This window comes from Artemia franciscana, chromosome 9 (genome assembly GCF_032884065.1).
Source record: "Artemia franciscana chromosome 9, ASM3288406v1, whole genome shotgun sequence".
NCBI classification, from domain to species: Eukaryota; Metazoa; Arthropoda; class Branchiopoda; order Anostraca; family Artemiidae; genus Artemia; species Artemia franciscana.
The window spans coordinates 7,765,494-7,786,432 of NC_088871.1; the positions used below are offsets into that span (position 1 = coordinate 7,765,494).

Sequence of the window (20,939 nt, forward strand, 5' to 3'; positions counted from 1 at the left end):
TTAAAAATCAAGGAAATGAATGTCAAATAAGACCATATGAAACCAAAATATATGCAAAAACCTCCGGAAATCCACTGTCAAAAATTAGGGACACGCCAAACTCAGTATTAAGGAAAATCAAAATTGACCAAACATTTCGCTAAGTATTTCAAGATAATTCTTTTGGTATTTATTTAAAAGTTCGTTATAATGAAAAGTCAATTTTTTAAATTGCCAAGTTAATTTATTTGCAGGAAAATCTCTTAAAATAAATTTTTTGGCTTAAAATTTTGCATCTATTTTTAAAATCAATATGATTACTACAAATCCTTGCATATCTAAGTACTGTGAGAAAAATGCCGAATATGTGATATATGAGAGTATATTACTTTCAGGGAACGGGAAATTAATCACTTCAAAATCGAAATCATCCGTTTTATTATACATTTGAAAACTTAATTTATTATTATCAGAAACATTAATATTTAAATCTAAGAAATGATCTTCTAGACCAGTGTCATGACTAGGTTCAAGAGTAAGCTCTGATGCAGAGGCGTCATTTGTGGGGGGGGGGGCAAATGCCCACCCCAGATTTTCCAGGGGGCCCAAGCTTCCACCAAAAAGGGTCCTTTGCCGGCCATAATAATAACACTATTTGCTATTAACCATTGTAAACTTTGAAAGCAGGTTAGATACATAATCTATTTCTCAAGTTCTAGAAAATGCCCGTTTCCTAGATGATTATATTCATATTATAAATTCTGAATATTTGCAGTAGTTCTTCTGAGTTGATAGACTAAATAGGTCAGTTCCTGGCCTATCATTTCTTGATGGAATCATTCCTTGTTATCTCCCAATTGCATTAAATAGAAGCAATTACACGAGCGACGAAATCGCTGTCTCAGCAACTCCATGCCGTCACCGTCGACTTGGTTATTTCTCGATTGCGCACCCTGATTCAGGCCACAAGAAGCAAACTCACTGACCTGCGTTCAGATGCTTTATTTGTATCGCTTTTCAAGAGGGCTAAATAGTTTGCAACAGAACTCGAAATTGAAGTACCTGCTGTGAATGGACCCGCGACTAGACCCTCCTCTGTTGGTCAGAAAGGACGACCTTGAAGAATTCAAAAGATCACCAAGCATCGGAAACAATTTGTGACAACTTTGACGCTAAGAAAGAATTTAATCGAATCTGGAAACTGGACTACTACTTTGGCGGATGAAATGAAGCAAGAATACTTCAAAACTTTTGACCGTCTACTAGCCGAATTTAACAGAAGGTTCACAGATAACTTGCCAGTGCTGAGTACGCTCGAAGCCTTGGATCCAAGCTCAACCAAGTTTATGGACACAGAGCTGCTCAAGCTTTTTTCTTCTCTTTACGGCGAGCTGGATGTCGACAGCATTCTTCTCGAATCTCAAGCTGGTATTGCCAAGCGTTTCTTGCTCAATGAGGAAAAAAAGCGGGAAAACTTCCTAGACATTGTCGACCATCTTCAGGCATTACCAGTGGCTTACTCAAAAGTAATTAAAGTACTTCGTATTGCTGCCGCACTTCCTGAGACAACAGCGAGCAATGAGCGTTTGTTTTCTAGCCTAGAAATAGTGAAAAACTACCTGCGGTCTACAACAGGAGATGATCGTCACAGTCCCCTCCTTTTGATATTTGCAGAGAAGGATTTGGTAAAAAGATTTGGACTACAACCAGCTGGTTGACGATTTTGCAAAGATGAAAGCTCGGCGGTTCCCCTTGTTACCTTGAATGTTGTTATATTTTTTTTCTTGTTATGTTTTTCCTTTTTATGGCACTTGGTATTAACCAAGTGACATATAGCAATCGCAAATTCTGTCGGTCTGTCAGTCCTGGTTTTGCTACTTTAGGCACTTCCAGGTAAGCTAGGACGATGAAATTTGGCAGGCGTATCAGGGACCGGACCAGATTAAATTAGAAATAGTGTTTTTCCCGATCTGGCCATCTGGGGGGGAGTGGGGAGCCCGTTAATTCGGAAAAAATAGAAAAATAGAAGTATTTTTATCTTACGAACGGTTAATCAGATCTCAGTGAAATTTAAAGTTTGGAAAGATATCGTGTCTCAGAGTTGTTATTTTAAATCCCGACCGGATCTGGTGACATTGGGGGGGGGGGGTTGGGAGGGGGAAACCTAAAATCTTGGAAAACACTTAGAGTGGAGGGATCGGGATGAAACTTAGTGAGAAAAATGAGCAGAAGTCCTAGACACATGATTGATATAACCAAAACGGATTCGCTCTCTTTGGGGTAGTTGGGGGAGGGGGGGGGGGGGTTAATTCTGAAAAATTAGAAAAATGAGGTATTTTTAACTTACGAACAGGTGATCGGATCTCTATGAAATTTGACATTTAGAAGGATATCGTGTCTCAGAGCTCTTATTTTAAATCCCGAACAGATCTGGTGACATTGGGGGGGGAACCTAAAACTTGGAAAACACTTAGAGTGGAGAGATAGGGATGAAACTTGGTAGGAAAAATAATCACAAGTCCTAATACATGATTGACATAACCGGAACGTATCCCTTCTCTTTGGAGTAGTTCGGGGGGGGGGGGGGGTATTCTGAAAAATTTGAAAAAATGAGGTATTTTTAACTTACAAACCGGTGATCGGATCTCAATGAAATTTGATATTTAGAAGGATATCGTGTCTCAGAGCTATTATTTTAAATTCCGACTGGGTCTGGTGACATTGGGGGGGGGGAAACCTAAAACTTGGAAAACACTTAGAGTGAAGGGATTGGGATGAAACTTGGTGGGAAATATAAGCACAAGTCCTAGATACATGATTGACATAACTGGAATGGATCCGCTCTCTTTAGGGTAGTTCAGGGGGGAGGGAGGGGGGTAATTCTGAAAAAATGAGGTATTTTTAAATTACGAACGGGTGATCGGATCTCAATGAAATTAAATATTTAGAAGGATATCGTGTCTCAAGGGTCTTATTCTAAGTCCCGACCGGATCTGGTGACTTTGGGGGGATTTCGGGGTGGAGGAACCTAAAATCATGGAAAACGCTTAGATTGAAGGGATCAGGATGAAACTTGGTAGGAAAAATAAGTAGAAGTTTTAGATACGTGATTTACATTATTGGAACGAATCCGCTCTATTGGGGGGGGAGTTAATTCTGAAAAGTTAGAAAAATTGACGTATTTTTAACTTACGAAGGAGTGATCGGATCTTCATGAAACTTCATATTTAGAAGGACCTTGTGACTCAGATCTCTAATTTTAAATCTCAACCGGATCCAGTATAATTAGGGGTGGGGGGGGGGCAGTTGAGGGGGACCGGAAATCTTAGAAAATACTTAAAGCAGTGACATCAGGATGAAACTGGATGGAAAGAATAAAAACCTGTCTAAGACACGTGACTGACCTAATCAGACCGGATCTGCTCTCTTTGGTCAAGTTGGGGGGGGGGAGGTAATTTTGAAAAATTGAGGTATTTGTAACTTACGAAAGGGTGACCAGATCTTAATGAAATTTGATATTTAGAAAAGTCTTGCGCTTTAAAATTCTAATTTTAAATTACGACCAGATCCTGTGACTTTGGGGGGGGGGGGTTGGAGGGGGAAACTGGAATTCTCGGAAAACGTGAAAATTGGGGTATTTTTATCTTACGAATAGGTGATCGGATCTCAATGAAATTTGATATTTAGAAGGAATTCATGTCTCAGAGCTCTTATTTCAATCCCGACCAGATCTTTTGACATTGGGGAGAGTTGGAGGGGGAAATCTTGGAAAACACTTGGAGTGGAGGAATCAGGATGAAGCTTGGTGGATAGAATAAACAAATGTCCTTGATACGTGATTGACAGAATCGTACTGGATTCACTCTCTTTGGGGGATTTGGGAGGAGGGGCTCAGTGATTTGTCGAGTTTGGTGCTTCTGGACGTGCTAGGACGATGAAAATTGGTAGGCGTGTCAGGAGAATTGTTTTCTGACTTCAAAGTTTCCAAATACTTTACTCCTTCCCTAAAGTGCAAATATATAGCCGAAGTTATACATTTCCAATCTATTCTGTCGCTTGTCTTTATACTGTCTCACGCTAAACTGAAAGAAACTAACAAAGAAACCAGTTTTACACAACGAGTTTTACACAACGTAAACTTGAGTGAGTCGCGCAAAACACACAAGTACCAAAATTCCTTCTCCCTACGGAAAATAAAAAAAAACAAAACCCAAATAAAATTCTCAAATTTGGAAATTCATATTTTTCAAGGAGGGGGGGGTATTAAACGACGAGTGGGTGTGGGTACTTTCCAAGGAGGGGAGGGATTTTTCCAGGGGGATTTTCCGCAGGGGAGATTTTCAAGGGGGTTAATGCCGGGGAGTAAACGCCGGTCACCGGACGGACGAGCCGTTTTTTCAAAACAGTTCGTAGTAACAAATTGTAAGTAAGGAGAGACCCGGCTCAATAGTAGCCGAAACTTTAAAAACCGAATTTTGATAGCAACAGATACATCTAAAGAATCAAATTTTTATGCTGATTCCAATATACGGCTCTCGTCAAGTTTGGTCTTACCCATCAGAAGTTACAAGCCCATGAAAATTTGCCTTATTTTCAAAAAAAGGGGAAACATCCCCTAAAAGTCAAAAAATCTTAAAAAGAATCACACTATCAGATTCAGGGTATCAGAGAACTCTACTATAGAGATTTTAAGCTCCTATCTGCAAAAATGTGGAATTTTGTATTCCACATGTCTATTTGTGCATGTCTATTTCTTCTTTTTTTTTCAGGGGTGATCGTATCAAACCAACCATCCTAGAATACCATGAGAGGTCTCATTCGAACGTAAATTAAAAGTTCTAGTGCCCTTTTTAAGTGACCAAAAAATTCGAGGGCAACTAGGCCCCCTCCCATGCTCATTTTTTCCCAGAGTAATCTGATCGAAATTTTGACGTAGCTATTTTGCTCAACATTGTCGACCAATCTAATCTATGTCTTTTGGGATGACTTAATGCCCCACATTCCCCGGGGGAAGGGCTATAAGTTATTAACTGTGCCCATTGTTTACGTATAATATTGGTTATTACGAAGTATGCAGACATTTTCACGGGGATTTTTCTGGGGGGGGGATCGGGTGAGTAGGTTACGAGGGAGGATCTTTTCTTGGAGGAAGTTTTCATAGGGTACTCGAAATTTCTATGAAGGGGGAACCGGACTTCCCGGCTTTATTTAAAACAGATCAGCAATTAAGTATAAAAAACAAGTTTTTCTAACTGAAAGTAAGGAGCAACATAAGAATTTAAACCGAACTAAAATTATTACGTAAGTGAGAGGGTCTGTCCCCTAGTTAATACCTCGCCCTTTACGCTTAAGCTTTCTTTAGTACTTTCAAAACAACTATTTATTCTAATCAAATGACCTTTGTGACTCAGGTGCCATTCTTGCAGAATTGGAACAAATTCGAACTTCAGCATGAAGAGCGAGGTATTGATTAGGGGACGAACCCCCTCATAAACGTAATAATTTCTTTTCGTTTTATGATTTAATGTTACTCCTTACTTTTAGTTAAAAAACCTGTTTTTTTTATTTAAAACCCAAAAAGACCAAATTTATATAATATATAAATTTTAAATATAGTATTTTACGCAATTCTTCAAATTTGGAATCCTTCCTAAATTAATATTAAATAAAAAAAAAGTTTTTTCAACTGAAAGTAAGGAGCGACATTAAAATTTAAAACGAACAGAAAGTACTCCGTATATGAAAAGGGCAGTTCCATCCTCAACGCCCCGCTCTTTACGCTAAAGTTTGACCCTTTCTCACAACTATACTTTTAAAACAATAAAAAAAATTAGCGTAAAGAGCGGGGCGTTGAGGATGGAACAGCTCCTTTCATATACGGAGTAATTTTTGTTCGTTATAAGTTTTAATATCGCTTCTTACTTACATTTAAAAAATCTTATTTTTTTTATTTAATTTCTGAACGTTTTTGAATTGATGCATGTTTTGATTTTGGCTCTCCGCACATGAATAATTAAAACGAAATTTACGTATTAATCTTATTTTGGCTAAACGGCTTTCTCATAGTTTTGATAAGACGATTTTGAGAGAAAAGGGGTGGGGGAGGAGGCCTTATTGCCCTCCAATTTTTTGATAACTTAAAAAGGCAAGTAGAACTTTTAATTTTTTACGAATGTTTTGTTAGTAATAAATATACGTAACTTTCCAATTAACTTACGTAGCGAGCTTCTACATTCGTATATGTAGGAGATTAACCTCCTCGTATGCGTAATAATTTCTCTCCGTTTCATGTTTTAATGCTACTCCTTACATCCAGTTGAAAAAAACTTTTCATACTTATTTTTTTCTTTGTTTTTTTAAGAATGCTAGAAGATCCTGCGCCCCTTTCATGGAAATTCTCTTCCCCCATAATAAATTCTCCATGGAAAGGTCATCCCAAGTAACCCACTCCCCTTGACCCACCCCCCAACCAGAAAATATCCCCTGAAAACGTCTGTATACTTCCCAATAACCATTACTATATGCAAACAATGGTCAAAGTTTGTAACTCACAGCCCCTCCCCCGGAGACTGTGGGGGAGTAAGTCACCCCAAAAGACATAATTATTTCATTTTTCGACTATGTTGAAAAAAATGGATATCTCAAAATTTTGACTTGTTGATTTTGAGAAAAAATGAGCTTGGGAGGGAGCCTAGGTGCCCTCCAATTTTTGGTCACTTAAAAATGGCACTAGAAATTTAAATTTCCATTACAATGAGCCCTTTCGCGACATTCTAGAGCCACTGGGTCGATATGATCGCCCCTACGGGAAGAGAAAACAAAAACAAATAAACACACACCCGTGATCGTTCTTCTGGCAAAAAATACAAAATTCCACATTTTTGTAGATAGGAGCTTGAAACTGTCCTGTGGTTGCGCAGTGGATTTGACGTTAGCTTGGTAATACGGGACCCAGAGATCGAATCACGCTGCAGGAATGCACTGCAGGGCCGACGCAGGGACCATAGTAGTCAAGAAGCGTCGTTAATTCTTAAATCAAACAGTTCGTGGTAACCATATTTAGGAAAATATGGGGAAACACCCCCTAAAAGTCGTAGGATCTTAGCGAAAATGACACCATAAGATTCAGCGCATCAGAGAACCCTACTGTAGAAGTTTCAAGCTCCTATCTACAAAAATGTGGAATTTTGTATTTTTTGCCACAAGACAAATCACGGGTGCGTGTTTATTTGTTTGTTTTTTTTTTTGTTTTTTTTTTTTTTTTCTTTTCCCCAGGGGTCATCGTATCGATAAAGTGGTCCTAGAATGTCGCAAGAGGGCTCATTCTAACGGAAATGAAAAGTTCTAGTGCCCTTTTTAAGTGACCCAAAAAATTGGAGGGCATCTAGGCCCCCTCCCACGCTCATTTTTTTCCCAAAGTCAACGGATCAAAATTTTGAGATAGCCATTTTGTTCAGCATAGTCGAAAATCATAATAACTATGTCTTTGGGGATGACTTACTCCCCCACAATCCCTGGGGGAGGGGCTGCAAGTTACAAACTTTGACCAGTGTTTACATATAGTAATGGTTATTGGGAAGTGTACACAAGTTTTCAGGGGGATTTTATTTTGTTTGGGGGTGGGGCTGAGGAGAGGGGACTATGTTGGAGGATCTTTCCTTGGAGGAATCTGTCATGGGGGAACAGAAATTCAATGAAAAGGGCGCAGGATTCTCTAGCATTACTATAAGAAAACAATGAAAAATAAACATGAAAACGTTTTTTCAAATGAAAGGAAGAAGCAGCATTGAAACTTAAAACGAACAGAGATTATTACGCATATGAGGGGTTCTAAAAATACTTTAGCATAAAGAGCGAGGTATTTAGGAGGAGATAAATACCTCGCTCTTTATGCTAAAGTATTTTTAGTAATTTCAACTATTTATTCTACGGCCTTTCTTATTCAGGGGTCATTCTTAAAGAATTGGGACAAAACTTACGATTTAGTGTAAAGAACGAGGTATTAACGAGGATACAAACCCCCTCATATACATAATAATAATTAAAGAATATAAAAGTTTGTTACGTAAGTTAATTCTAAAGTTACGTATATTTTATGCTAATAAAAAAAAATCGTTAAAATTAAAATTAATAGTTGCCTTTTTTCTGTAACCGAAAAATTGCATGGCAACTAGGCCTCCTTCCCCATCCCATATTTCTCAAAATCGTATGATCAAAACTAAGAGAAAGCCCTTTAGCCAAAAAAGGAATTAATATGCAAATTTCATTTGAATAGTCTACGTGTGGAGAGTCAAAATCAAACATGCATTAATTCAAAAACGTTCAGAAATTACATAAAAAAACTAGTTTTTTTAACTGAAAGTAAGGAGCGACATTAAAACTTAAAACGAACAGAAATTACTCCGTATATGAAATAGATTGTTCCCTCCGCAATCCCTCGCTCTTTACGCTAAAGTTTGACTCTTTGCCACAATTCTGCTTTTTAAAACAATTAAAAGCTTTAGCGTAAAGAGCGAGGGATTGCGGAGGGAACAATCTATTTCATATACGGAGTAATTTCTGTTCGTTTTAAGTTTTAATGTCGCTCCTTACTTTCAGTTAAAAAAACTAGTTTTTTTATGTAATAAATAAAAGGAGCTTGAAACTTCTACAGTTGAGTTCTCTGATATGCTAAATGTGATGGTGTGATTATTGTTAAGATACTATGACGTTTAGATGGTTATTCCCCCTGTTTTCCAAAATAGGGCAAATTTTCTCAGGCTCGTAACTTTCGATAAGCAAGAAAGAATGTGATGAAACTTATATATTTAAAATCAGCTTTAAAATGCCAATCTTTTTATGCATCTATTAGTATCAAAATTCAGCCTTTTAGAGTTTTGGTTACTATTGAGGCTGGTCGCTCCTTAGGCCTACTACAGTTCGTTACCACGAACTGTTTGATTCACTTTAAGCGTTTTATATGCTTAATTCCAATTTATGTTTGAATCAGTGAAATTGAATGTTTCAATAACCACTATAGAGGTGCAATTAAGCCCCAATTACTTATTTTTCTTTCTTTCAATTAATTCTGTTTAATATTATTTCTTATACTGTTCGGTAATTTGACCAAACGAATTTTTCTTTTCTGAGCGTCCATGTTTTACAAACCAAATATTTGTTAATAGTGTTGCCATTTCTATGAACAAGCCAGCCTAACTTTCAAGCTTGTACTTTCATAAAATGTTACGTTTTTGTAGCTCTTTAATCATGAAAGCATGGAAAATGGAGAAGTAGGGATTTCCTACATAATGAAAAACATTTCACACGAAACGCACCTCATAAATACTTATTAGCTTACAATTCTTTGTTGGCATACCATTTCAGCCTACCGCATGTTAGCCAAGCCTGATTAAATTCCCTCTTCCAAGAAAAAATATCCTATATTGTCATGAAATTCACCGGTTTTCGACACAATGCCTTAAACAAGGCATCATTTTCCCACATCCCCCTAAATATGTTTTAAAGGTGAGTGGAATTAGCTAGGGAATTTAACATCAAACAAAGGAGGCATGTAAAAACAAAACGAGATACACTATTAGATTGCTAATTTTATGTTAATTTTTATAATTTGATTTGCGTTTTTGATAATTCATCCATAGTCCCCTCCCTAATGACCTCATATATTCCTAGGCTATGTAAAAAAAAAAAAAAAAAAAAAAAAAAAAAAAAAAAAAAAAAAAAAAAAAAGAATTCCATCATTTATGTGGTTGTTTTTATATATCTGACCCCCTCTAATGATCTCATATAGCCTAGAGCTATATGATATAGTTAGAGAAACTGCTATTCTAAGCTTTCATCTTTCCTAGTTTCAAAAAATGGTTGTTTGGAAAACTGATAAAGTTTCAAAAATAATAGGTGGTATCAATATGAACCAACTTTTTACCTTTCAATTATTTGTTAATTTGTGTTGATTGTTTTGATAGATTGACAGTGCAGTCTTTTGTCAGTTTTCTTTTTCATTCTTTTGCCAGTTATATTCCATTTTTAATGGGCAGCTTTTGTGATTTCCCTATGTTAGAGATTGGGGCATTAAAACCAAATAGAATTAATTAATTCAAGGATAGAAGTCCAAAGATCTTTTCGGACTTCCTCCAAATTTTCTCCTGGTCCACACTCTACACTTCATTCTAGCTTTATTTGTATAGAGAATTGTAATATTTTTTTTCTTTTTTAAGGCCATGTGGCACTAATGTATATAGCATATGCTTTTTTTGTGAAATATAAAAAAGGGAATTCACCATGCAATCAGGATCCCATAATTACCACCACATAATCCTTGCCTAATAATTTTTTTCTTTCTTAGAATTAGCCAAATTAAATTATTTGAGTAATTTTCAGTTTTTCTCTAAGATTCATATCATAGGTTTGAATTAAAATCAATCAACACAAATGGCCATACAAAGCTTTATTCTTAATAATGTTTTCTTTAGTTTTTATTATTTACTATTGGATTTCTTAATGCATGGGCCATATTATAGTCAAATAAAATCCAAAATAATATCAATAAAATAAACAAATAAATAAACAAATAAAAACATAAAACATAAAAATAAACAAAATAAAATCAATAAAATCCAAATCATGCATGACATCATTAATTGCCATTCATAATTATTGTGTCTAACAACAATAAAATTGTTGTTCAATAAAAACTAACAATATTTGTTCAACTTTCAAGCATAAGATTTGTCATTGATCATTCTAAGTCAATGGTTTAGACATCATTTTTTGAAATTAGAAAAGATGAAAGCTTAGAATAGCAGTATAGGCTAATTTGGGGTTAAGATCTAGAACAGCAGCTCAAACACAGCAGTCAAGGCTATGGGATCTTTTCAAGAAATGCGAAAATACAAAAGAGCTGTACCATGTGGTGCCCTATTCAGCCCTATTTCCATATATAATTGTTGCTATGTTAAACATTTACCCTATCCTCACTCCCCTTAATGGGCCAGATATAGCCCATAGTCAAATTTAAAACTACAAGAAAACACAAGCCTGGCCTATGATTGGTAGTGAAATTCCTACTTTCCAAATATATAAAAAGCTTCTGTTAGTTGGATTTTCTTCCATTCTTATCAGTTTTTATTAATCATTAATAAATATTATATTTAACCAACTTTACTTTTTGCAATGATGTTAAGTTATCAATAAAATTCTGAGAATAAAATGTCTGTTAACAAAGAGATATGGCAGTTTTAACAGTGAAAAACAGATAACTATGTAAATTGGATTGTTTTTGTTTATGAATACTTCTAAAGAAAACACTTTGAAGTTGAAAAAACTACTGCAAAACACTCTTACTTATATTAAGGGGTGCAGCTAGGATTTTTGAGTCCAGAGGGGGAATATAAGGAATATGCAGTACTTATATGTTATAGCACCTATTTTAAGTTCTCATCTAAGTAGAACCTGTTTCTCTAACTAATCAAGATGAAATAACACAAAATATGATAAAACTATAATACTGGAGAAACAAGTTCTGGGTTATTTCTTTGCACATTAGGGGGGGGGGTACAGCATAGTGGGTCTGCATGCAAAATCTGTTAGGTACAATTATTCTGCATATTATGAAGTAAGAATTGTTTTTTTCTAATTTCATACTGTCTAAATAATTTACCCCCCCCTCATAATGTGAAAATATATAACCCAAATTATATCTTTCCTATCTATTCTTTCACTTGTCTTTGTTTGTCTCACGCTAAGCTTAAGCTGAAAGAAACTAACAAAGACACTGGTTCTACATTGTATCAATGGATGAAGAACTTAACATAGGCACTACAACAAATAAGGGTAGGCTACTCATGTATTGTTCAGAACACACTCAATAAGTGAAGTTAGGTTCTTTTGTGAAACAAACTACAATTCAGGTACATTTTATGAGAAAATCGGGTTTCATAGCCACAGAGACAGAATTCAATTTAGTTTGCTATGCATAATGATAGAAGATAGTGTCTGAACATGGATTTTGGAATGAAGGTTTGGGATTTGCCAAAGACTGAAAAAGAGGCAATTATATTTTTCCAGGATATGGTGTTGTTGCCTGCAACAAAACAGTGCATCAATGGACATAACATGACTTTATACTCATATAAGAAGGAACATTTAGGTTAAGTTTACCTAATTAAAATGTACCTGCATTGTAGTTTGTTTTATGAAAGAGCCTAACTTCACTTATTGGGTTTGTTCTGAATAATACACAAGTAGTGCCAAACATGCTGACAAAATCATACAGTATGCCAAGAAATGCAGACACATAAAGTAAATTAAACAACATAGGTATTGGCATAATTTACCAACACCTTAGAATTTTGGGGGAACCCCCTTCTCTCAGATGAGCTCTTGCCTAAATCATTCCTGGGTAAATATCTATAGTCATAGACAATTAAGATAGCTAAGAAACAAACTTAGCTCTAGAATCAGAACTGAGTCTTAAATCCAAAAATGACATACTGTGTGTGTATGTTTCTCTTGTTTTCATGTTTCTGCAGAAAATCATATTATTTTTCATATTATTGATTCTTGATTTTGCCAATTCAATTTATAGATAAGCCAATTTTAACCAGACTGATGCAAACACAGATATAACAAGCCTGTGTATTTAAAATCAGAGAAAATGGTATCATCTTTGAAGGTCTGTAATGGGGCTTAAAACTGAAATTACAATGGAAATGAATATCATGCTTGGATTAAGGTTCTTAGGGTAAGTTTGCTTCTTAGCTATTCTGGTAAAGATCTATGAGTCACACACTTGGTCAAGGTCATAAGGAGACATGTAAAACAATGCTTACTTTATAATATGCATAATAATCCAAGTTAATTTATCATGATCAGGTATACCCTTGCACATCATGGGGGTGGAGGTAAAGTCAATTTGTGAAGCAAATGAAGGTTATATTTAGATTCAGATAGCAGTCCTGGTTATATGTTTGTACAATAGGGGGGTTGGGGTATAGGCTATACTTTTTTAATATTTAGGTTCTAAGAAATTCAGGAATCTCTTAGAAAAAACAAGAAAAGCAGTGAAGATAAAGGATCTCTAACTGTAATATAGGCCTATTAGCTAGGATTATTGTGCATATTATGAAGTAAGAATTGTTTCTTGACAATTCTCCTTATGTGGTGGACTACCATACATCAAGGCAATATTTGGTTATCTTGACTTTTGACTTTTGGTTATCTTGGAATGGGGTTATGTTAGAAAAATGAAACTTTCAGGGATTAGCTTCAATGCTAAAGTATGTTCCAGGAAGGTATTTTGAAGTACCCATTTCTACTCCTTCTCCCTCTAAAGGGGCACTGACCTTTAAAAATATATGTGTTATAAAAGTGAAACCTTGTAAAATAGATCTTCTGCTTGAATGAAGTATAACAAAATTGTTTTCAGCATCACAACTTTGCTCAATCCCAATTTATAAGGTTTTAAAGATATACAAATACATTTCCTATATTTTGAAAAAAAATTTGACATGGCTTAGAATTCTACTCAAATAACAGGAATTGCATTTTCAGAACTAAAGGCAGAGAAAAACCAACTGGTAACTGAAAATTAAGGTAAAATGTTGTTTTGTCAAAATTTCAATAGCATAGACCTGTCATGAAGGCAAATTTCAGGGCCCTCTAGAAGGAGAAACAGTAGAGGTGGGTACTTCAAAATATCTTCCCAGGACATACTTAGACCTTTAGACCCATCCCTGAAAGTTTCATTTTCCTAACCTAACCCCTTTCTGAGATAGCCAAAATTCAATCAGCTAGAATTTTACCCAATATTTTAATTGTCTTTTAATATTTACCCATTGTGAATAAATACAGAATGCTTCAAAATACCTTCCCAAGACATATTTTAGTCTGTAGATTCATCCCTGAAAGTTTCATTTTCCTAACCTAAACCCTTTCCAAGATAGCAAGAAGTCAATTAACTAGAATTTTACCATAGTTGCTTTTATGGTTCCCTTAAGAGCTCAATATTGACCTGATGGGAGTAACAATTAGTATACTCAGAAGGCACATCGAACTTTCTATTTTCTATTTCATTTAGAAGCAGCCTATTTCAAGAAAGACTTCCTTTATAACCAAGAATAGCCTACAAAAAATTACTTGAATCAAATTTCTAGGTGGTGTAACAGAGGTATCAAGCATGGTTCAATGTTAAGGAGAGTAGGCATATCAACCAAAAATGGCAATTTAGCCTAAACTATGGATGGTTTAAACAGCCTCATGTGTGTTGTAGGAAATGCATGGGCTATTTCATTGCTTGCACTTCTAGTTCATTTACCTATTAAATTTTTATACATTCACTTCATCCTATAAACTTTAGTTTGTAGCATTGCAGATTCTTTAAAACTAAAATGTCATTATTCTAAGATATCAGACTTCAACCTATTTCAAATTTACTTAAATTTTTACCTTCTATATCTTTTTTGAATTTCCGCAAAAGATCAAGACTCACAGAATGCATAAAAGATGCCGGTCGGCCATTAATTTTTGTACGTAAATATAGCAGTCATTTTCTGGTCGTACATTATGATACGAAAAGGATTTTTTGCCCTATTGCCCTAACAAAATGTAAACATAAATCAGTGAAGATAAATTATTCAATTTATTTCTTCTCACAATTATTTAACGGAAATTACTAAGAATAAACTTTATAACTTAATAAACATAAGGCGAATCGCCGAAATGTTGCACGGTAATAAAACGCACTTTCTCTCTCAGGTAAATTAAATTCAATTGAAGTAATAAGAATATATTTTTATAATGTAAAGAATTAAGTATATGTAAAGAAATTAACTAACCACCTTCTATGCAGATTCACTTGGACCCAGTAAATATTTATTTTCTTTAAGGGAGCAACTGTGAATGTATTTATTTATGTATGTTTAAATATTTTCTTGAAAACAGCTTCACATTTTTTTTTATTTTTCTTTAATTGGTATCCTGAAATTCGCTGGCCGGAAAAAACTGTAGATAGATATGTCTTAATTTTGCGATATTTTGTATAGAGTGTAAATTTTAAAAAAAATATTCATGTGAGAGACGCCATATCTATAAGCATATTTCAAGTTCATCAATTATACCATTTCACCCCCAGAGAAGTCTCACGATGAGAGAGTTTCAAAAACGATAAGAGGTCTCATCGTTTTTAGTATTTATGATGCATGCATAAAACTACAAAAGATGGAAAATGGCTCTGAACAGCTAAAGAAAAAAGAATGAAATAAGTAACGTTGGATTTACGCAGATGCCCGGGCATAGGGGTGCACAATCGCAAAGGGTTCAAAGAAAAACACTGAGCGATTATTTACTTAACAAAAACTGGACTGATGTGATTTATCGTCAAAATACCAGGTGAACTTTGTTGTTACGCTGCCAATTCACAAAAAAACGGATTTAAAATTTGCACAGGAATTCTTTAGCCGCTTTCAAACTGTTAAATGTCTCCCAAGAATGGCAGCTGAGAGTTCGGTAACCCCTCACTCTTGTATTTCTCTCATCACTTATCAGTTTTCTTTTATTCAGAGATTTCACTGTCCCCAAATTTTAGGAGATTTCCCCATAAATAAATTGGGCCTAAGAGTGCCAAAAATGCTTGGTCCTAAGTACGCTAAAGACTTTAAGTCGGCCCTGTGAATAAAATACAGCAAAAGTCACGTTGAATTTCAAAGGAAAATCTTACACAGCGATATCTATGTGCGTATATTTTCTATTTTATTGACAAAAATAAAAAATAAAACTAGAAATTGGATTAGAATAACATTTTAAACTACTGAGTCTCCAAGAACTAGTAAAATGAGATAACCAATATTCAGTTTATTTGAAATGGTTTTTTTTTTCTGTAGTCTTGGTTATTGTTTGTTTTTCAATTGTGTTTTGAGAAACAAATTTATAGCGTTCCAAATACACATATATTTAAATGCATATTTTAATAACATGTAAATGATATAACAACCTTTAGTCTTTTACAGTTAGGGAAATGGTTAACATTCCCTACCTGTGGTGCTGATCTCCGTTTAATGGTCCTTCAGCCTGGAAGTACAATGGGGACTGGGGTGGCAGTCGTCTTGTACTTTAAGTCTTTGTAATTAAAAAAAAAGTTTAAAAAAAAGTTTTGCCCTAGGGATGTTTGTATCAAACCGAGGGTTTTAGAAAATAGGGAGAGGGCCCATTTGAGCAAAAATTAAAAGTTGAAATGCCATTTTAAGTTACTAAACAGAGTGGAGGGCAACTAGTCCCCTTCCCTGGTCCCTTTTCAACCCAAAGACATACAAATGAATCCTGAGATAGCTAATTGGTTCATCATAGTTGAAAGGTCCAGTTAAAATACCTCTGGTGATGACAAAACCTCCCACAGGACTCAGGAAAGGACTGTAGATTTTGCAATTTCTCAATTCCTTACAGATAGTATTTGCTGTTGGAAAACATACGGACATTTTTTTTAGAGTTCTAGTTCTTTTTCATAAGTCGAAAATGATTATAGACCGACCAGCCCTTGGTCGATTATTTTTGTATTTGTTTTTTTTGTTAACCCTTAGAACATCCGATTGAAATTTTGAGGTATCTATTCTGTACGTCCTTTTTCGCTGCTCAATTTTGCGTGTGAGCAAATTTTCCATTTAGGGGGGAGTGTCAGGTACTTCCGCGGTTTGATAATTTCTATGGGAGGAAATTTTCCTCAGAGATGTTTTCTGTGGTTGTTTTCCGCGGGTAGGAGAAGGTTCTGTGAGGGGGGGGGGGAATATTTTTCGTAGGTAATTTTTGGAAGTATTTTTCTGGGGCTAAATGCTGGCTTCCCTAAAAAGCATATGCATAGAAATAGGCTAGATCAAGTTCTAGAAATCCAAAAACATTATTCAAAAGGATAACCTGTATTAGCCTGGGCTAGCTAGACCTAAAGAAAAATATAATTCTTATCTTCTTAGCTTGTTAGTATTAACAGAAAACTTGCTACTCATAAAAAAATTTTAGTTTAGTTTCAGCTGGATTTCTTGCATAGTCGAAAATTAGATTACCCTAACCTACTAGGTTAACTTATCCTAAGCTACACGCCCCCCTCCGAAAAAACAAAGGTCCTGGGTACGGCCCTTGGGATTATATATGAATTTTTTACATCCACCCTCACCTCGTTTATCCCTTAGAACTATTCCGTATTTATCTAAATTAGATAAAACTTGCAATTAGTTTGCCCCAGGGATGGTCGTATCAAATCAAGGGTTCTAGAGGATCGGGAGAGGGGCCATTTGATCAAAAATTATAAGTTAAAGTGCCATTTTATTCACTGAACAGATTGGAGGGCAAGTAATCCCTCTCCCTGGTCCTTTTTCAACCCAAAGACATCCGAATGAATTCTGAGATAGCTATTTGGTTCATCATAAATGAAAGATACAATTAACATACCTCTGGTGATGACAAAACCTCCCACAGGTTTAAGGAAAAGTCTCTAGGTTTTGCAATTTGTCCATTCCTTACAGGTAGTATTTATCGTGTGAAAACATACGGATATTTTTTGAGAGTTCCAGTTCGTTTTCATAAGTCGAAAGTGATTGTAGACCAGCCAGCCCTGGCCGATTTTTTTCTGTATTTGGTCTTTTTGTTACCCCTTAAAACACCCGATCGAAATCATTCTGTACTTCCTTTTTCGCTGCTCAAATTTACGTGTGGGCGAAGTTTCCACTGAGGGGGGGACTATTAGGGGCTTCCAGGGCTTGATGCTTTCTGTGGGAGCGGAAGTTGTTGGGGGGAGGGGTGGAATATTTTCCAGAGATATTTTTGGGAAGTATTTTTCTGAGGTTAAACGCTGGCATCCCTAAAAGAAATATGCATAGGAATAACTAGGATATTAAAAAAATGATGAATTGGGTCTTCAAGAGATTAGACTAGAAAATACCATTTCCGAATTAACGAATTTGTTTTTCAAACAACCTACTTCTGAAAGCGAGAAATGAAAATACTCCAAATTTGGAGAAAGAAATAACACTAAAGATCTCAAAAACTAAATGAGGCAAAAGAAAACTAAACGTTTTGACCGACCCAGCATGTTCTTGTGCGCAAGAAACATATTAGGGCTATTTCCTCTTCTGACATCTGAAGAGTTTACTATACTTTCTTTTATTTTCTATGTAATACACCAATCGTTGTACTTTTATCAATGGTTTCAACCCCCCCCCCCCCCGAAAAAAATCTTCGGAGGATCTTGATCTAACGGCAAACCGTAAAGGGTGGGAGATATATTTCAAATTTAAAAACATCTTGCGTCTCAACGCATGTGTACGTTACTAACAGAGACATTAGAGATACTTTAGAGACCTCGAGTGTCACAAGTCTATTATATCGTGTCTATTATGTCAAGTCAATTAATCAATCACTCTCAAGCCAAGTCAATTATGGCTTTGGACTTTTGTTCAATTTTATTCATACTTGTTTTTCTTGTTTATCTATCATTTATAATATTTGGCATCTTATTTATGTTAGATATGAAATTAGCCTTTATTTTTAAGTATTATATCTGTGAATGTTCAAATATAAGAGTGATTTATCGATCAACTTTTAAAGCCCTTGTAGTACAAAAAAGAAAAAGAAAAAACTCGTTCTTCTACTGAATTAAATAAAATAAACAATATTTTTCAATGACGTATGAAAACAAGAAAGGAAATAATAAATGAAAAGAGAAAAATCAAATAGGTGAAAAACGAGGATTTTGTCAGCCAATAGCAAAATTTGAAAAACAAGCAAATATTGCTTGTTTCTTTGCGTCAGCACTGAGGACGCAAAGTCGTCCTCAGTGCTAAAATAAATAAGAAAGAGGAAAAAGAAACAAAGAAGATTCTAACAACAGAATCTAACCTTCTTAAGTGATCTCTACGAGAGGAAAAAGACAGTGAATCAAGCAACAAAAACCAACTTGAATCAATGAAAGAGAAGTTACCAATTAGATTGAAGAAAATATCCTTTGCCTTGCAACAGATCTCGCCTAACTACAATTTCGGTTTTCATTAGATATGCGGACAGGTTGTCTTAAGTTAGACTGGGCGAAAATATTCAAAGAGTCTTTTAATGTTAAATTGTTATAAATTGGGCTTAAGGAAATATCTCCCGTGTCTCTATTTATAGCCAAATTTCTATTTATATGTTTTTTTTTTATTTAAATTGCCTCTTCAAAAGATTGCAGTTGGCCATTTACGGTAGATATTAAAGTTGTCTGTACAAAAAGAACTAAATGGTCAAGATTTTCGTATATATGCTGGGCCAGAGCTGAAACAAAGTTGTCATTTTTATTCTCAAATCTCAGGGACTTATCTATTGAAATTTTGTGTTCAAAAGCGTCATTATTGTGTCAATTTCTAAGGTTTTATAATCTGACCAAGCAGAATTTTCCTCTAATTTTCTTTGTAAGGCCTGTTCACATTTATGGATATCGCATGAAGTGTATGTGGAAACTGCATCAAAACTAGATAAGACAGTTTTTATGGCACTTGGTATTAACCAAGTGACATATAACAATCGCAAATTCTGTCGGTCTGTCGGTCCTGGTTTTGCTACTGTAGGCACTTCCAGGTAAGCTAGGACGATGAAATTTAGCAGGCATATCAGAAACCGGACCAAATTAAATTAGAAATAGTTTTACCAATTTGACATTCTGGGGGGGAGGAGTGGGGGGCCCCCACTCCTCCCCCCCCCCAAAAAAAAAAATTAATCGAATTAATTTTTTTAATTCGAAAAAAATAGAAAAAATGAAGTATTTTTAACTTACGAACAGTTTATCGGATCTTAATGAAATTTCATGTTTGAAAAGATATCGTGTCTCAGAGCTGTTATTTTAAATCCCGACCGTATCTGGTGACATTGAGGGGGAAGTTGGGAGGGGAAACCTAAAATTTTGGAAAATACTTAGAGTGGAGGGATTGGGATCAAACTTGGTGGGGAAAATAAGCACAAATCCTAGATACATGATTGACATAACCGGAACGGATCCGATACTTATTCAATCTAATTGGTAACTTCTCTTTCATTGATTTCAAGTTCGTTTTTGTTGTTTGATTCAGTGTCTTCTCTTCTCAAAACAGTCTTCTCAAACAGTTCACTGAAGGCAAAGGATACTTATTCATCCTAATTGGTAACTTCTCTTTCATTTATTTCAAGTTGGTTTTTGTTGTTTGATTCAGTGTCTTTTTTCCTCTCGTACAATTCACTTAAGAAGGTTAGATTTTGTTGTTTGTTTCTTCTTTGTTTCTTTTTTCTTTTTCCTTTTTCTTATTTTTTTTAGCACTGAGGACGAATTGGCGGAGGTCCTTGTCGAAATATTTGCTTGTTTTTCATATTTTGCTACTGGCTGACAAAATCCTCGTTTTTCACCTATTTGACTTTTCTCTTTTCATTTATTATTTCCTTTCTTGTTTTCATAAGTCATGCATATCCAGTAGGGTCTCAGAACGTATATTTTTCAATTGAAAATAAAGAGCAACGTTAAAACCTAAGATGAACAGTAATTATTCCGTGAAGGAAAGGGAAGCTGCCCTTTCCACTTCCCTCACTCTTTACGGTAAAGTCTTAAAGTTTGAAAAAAATACTTCTCGTTCAAATTCAACAGCCCTTTGTTAAGGAAGTCATTGGGGCAAAGGTTAAATTTTAGCATACAGAGAGGAGAATGAGGAAGGGATAGATCCCACCCAAAAAATTACCTTATATTTTCTATTCTTTTTCGATTTCAATTTTACCTCCTATTTTCAGGTGAAAAGATATTTTTTATCTCATTTCTGGTTTATGTAAAATTCTTCCAAGAAAGTTTCCTCCCCAGGTAAAATTCTCCCCGTGGAAAATACCCCCATAGAAAATATCCCCCCCCCGTCCGAATTTCCGTGGATCCCTAATAAGAAAAACTATACATAAACAATGGTCAGATACAATAGCTTACAACCCTTTTCCAGAGA

General features: G+C 35.3%; 1 protein-coding gene across 3 annotated transcripts in view; it reads right to left on the bottom strand.

Annotated features, from left to right (window-relative positions):
* The window catches only part of LOC136030951 (zinc transporter ZIP10-like), a 124,760-nt gene extending 110,202 nt beyond the window's left edge, over positions 1 to 14,558 (bottom strand). The window contains exon 1 of one of the 3 annotated variants that reach the window (XM_065710083.1): positions 14,422 to 14,558. In XM_065710083.1, the coding sequence (XP_065566155.1) occupies positions 14,422 to 14,473 (52 nt within the window). In that variant the 5' untranslated portion in view covers positions 14,474 to 14,558. The other 2 variants (XM_065710084.1, XM_065710086.1) reach the window with 2 other exon arrangements.
* Positions 14,559 to 20,939: the final 6,381 nt, after the last annotated feature.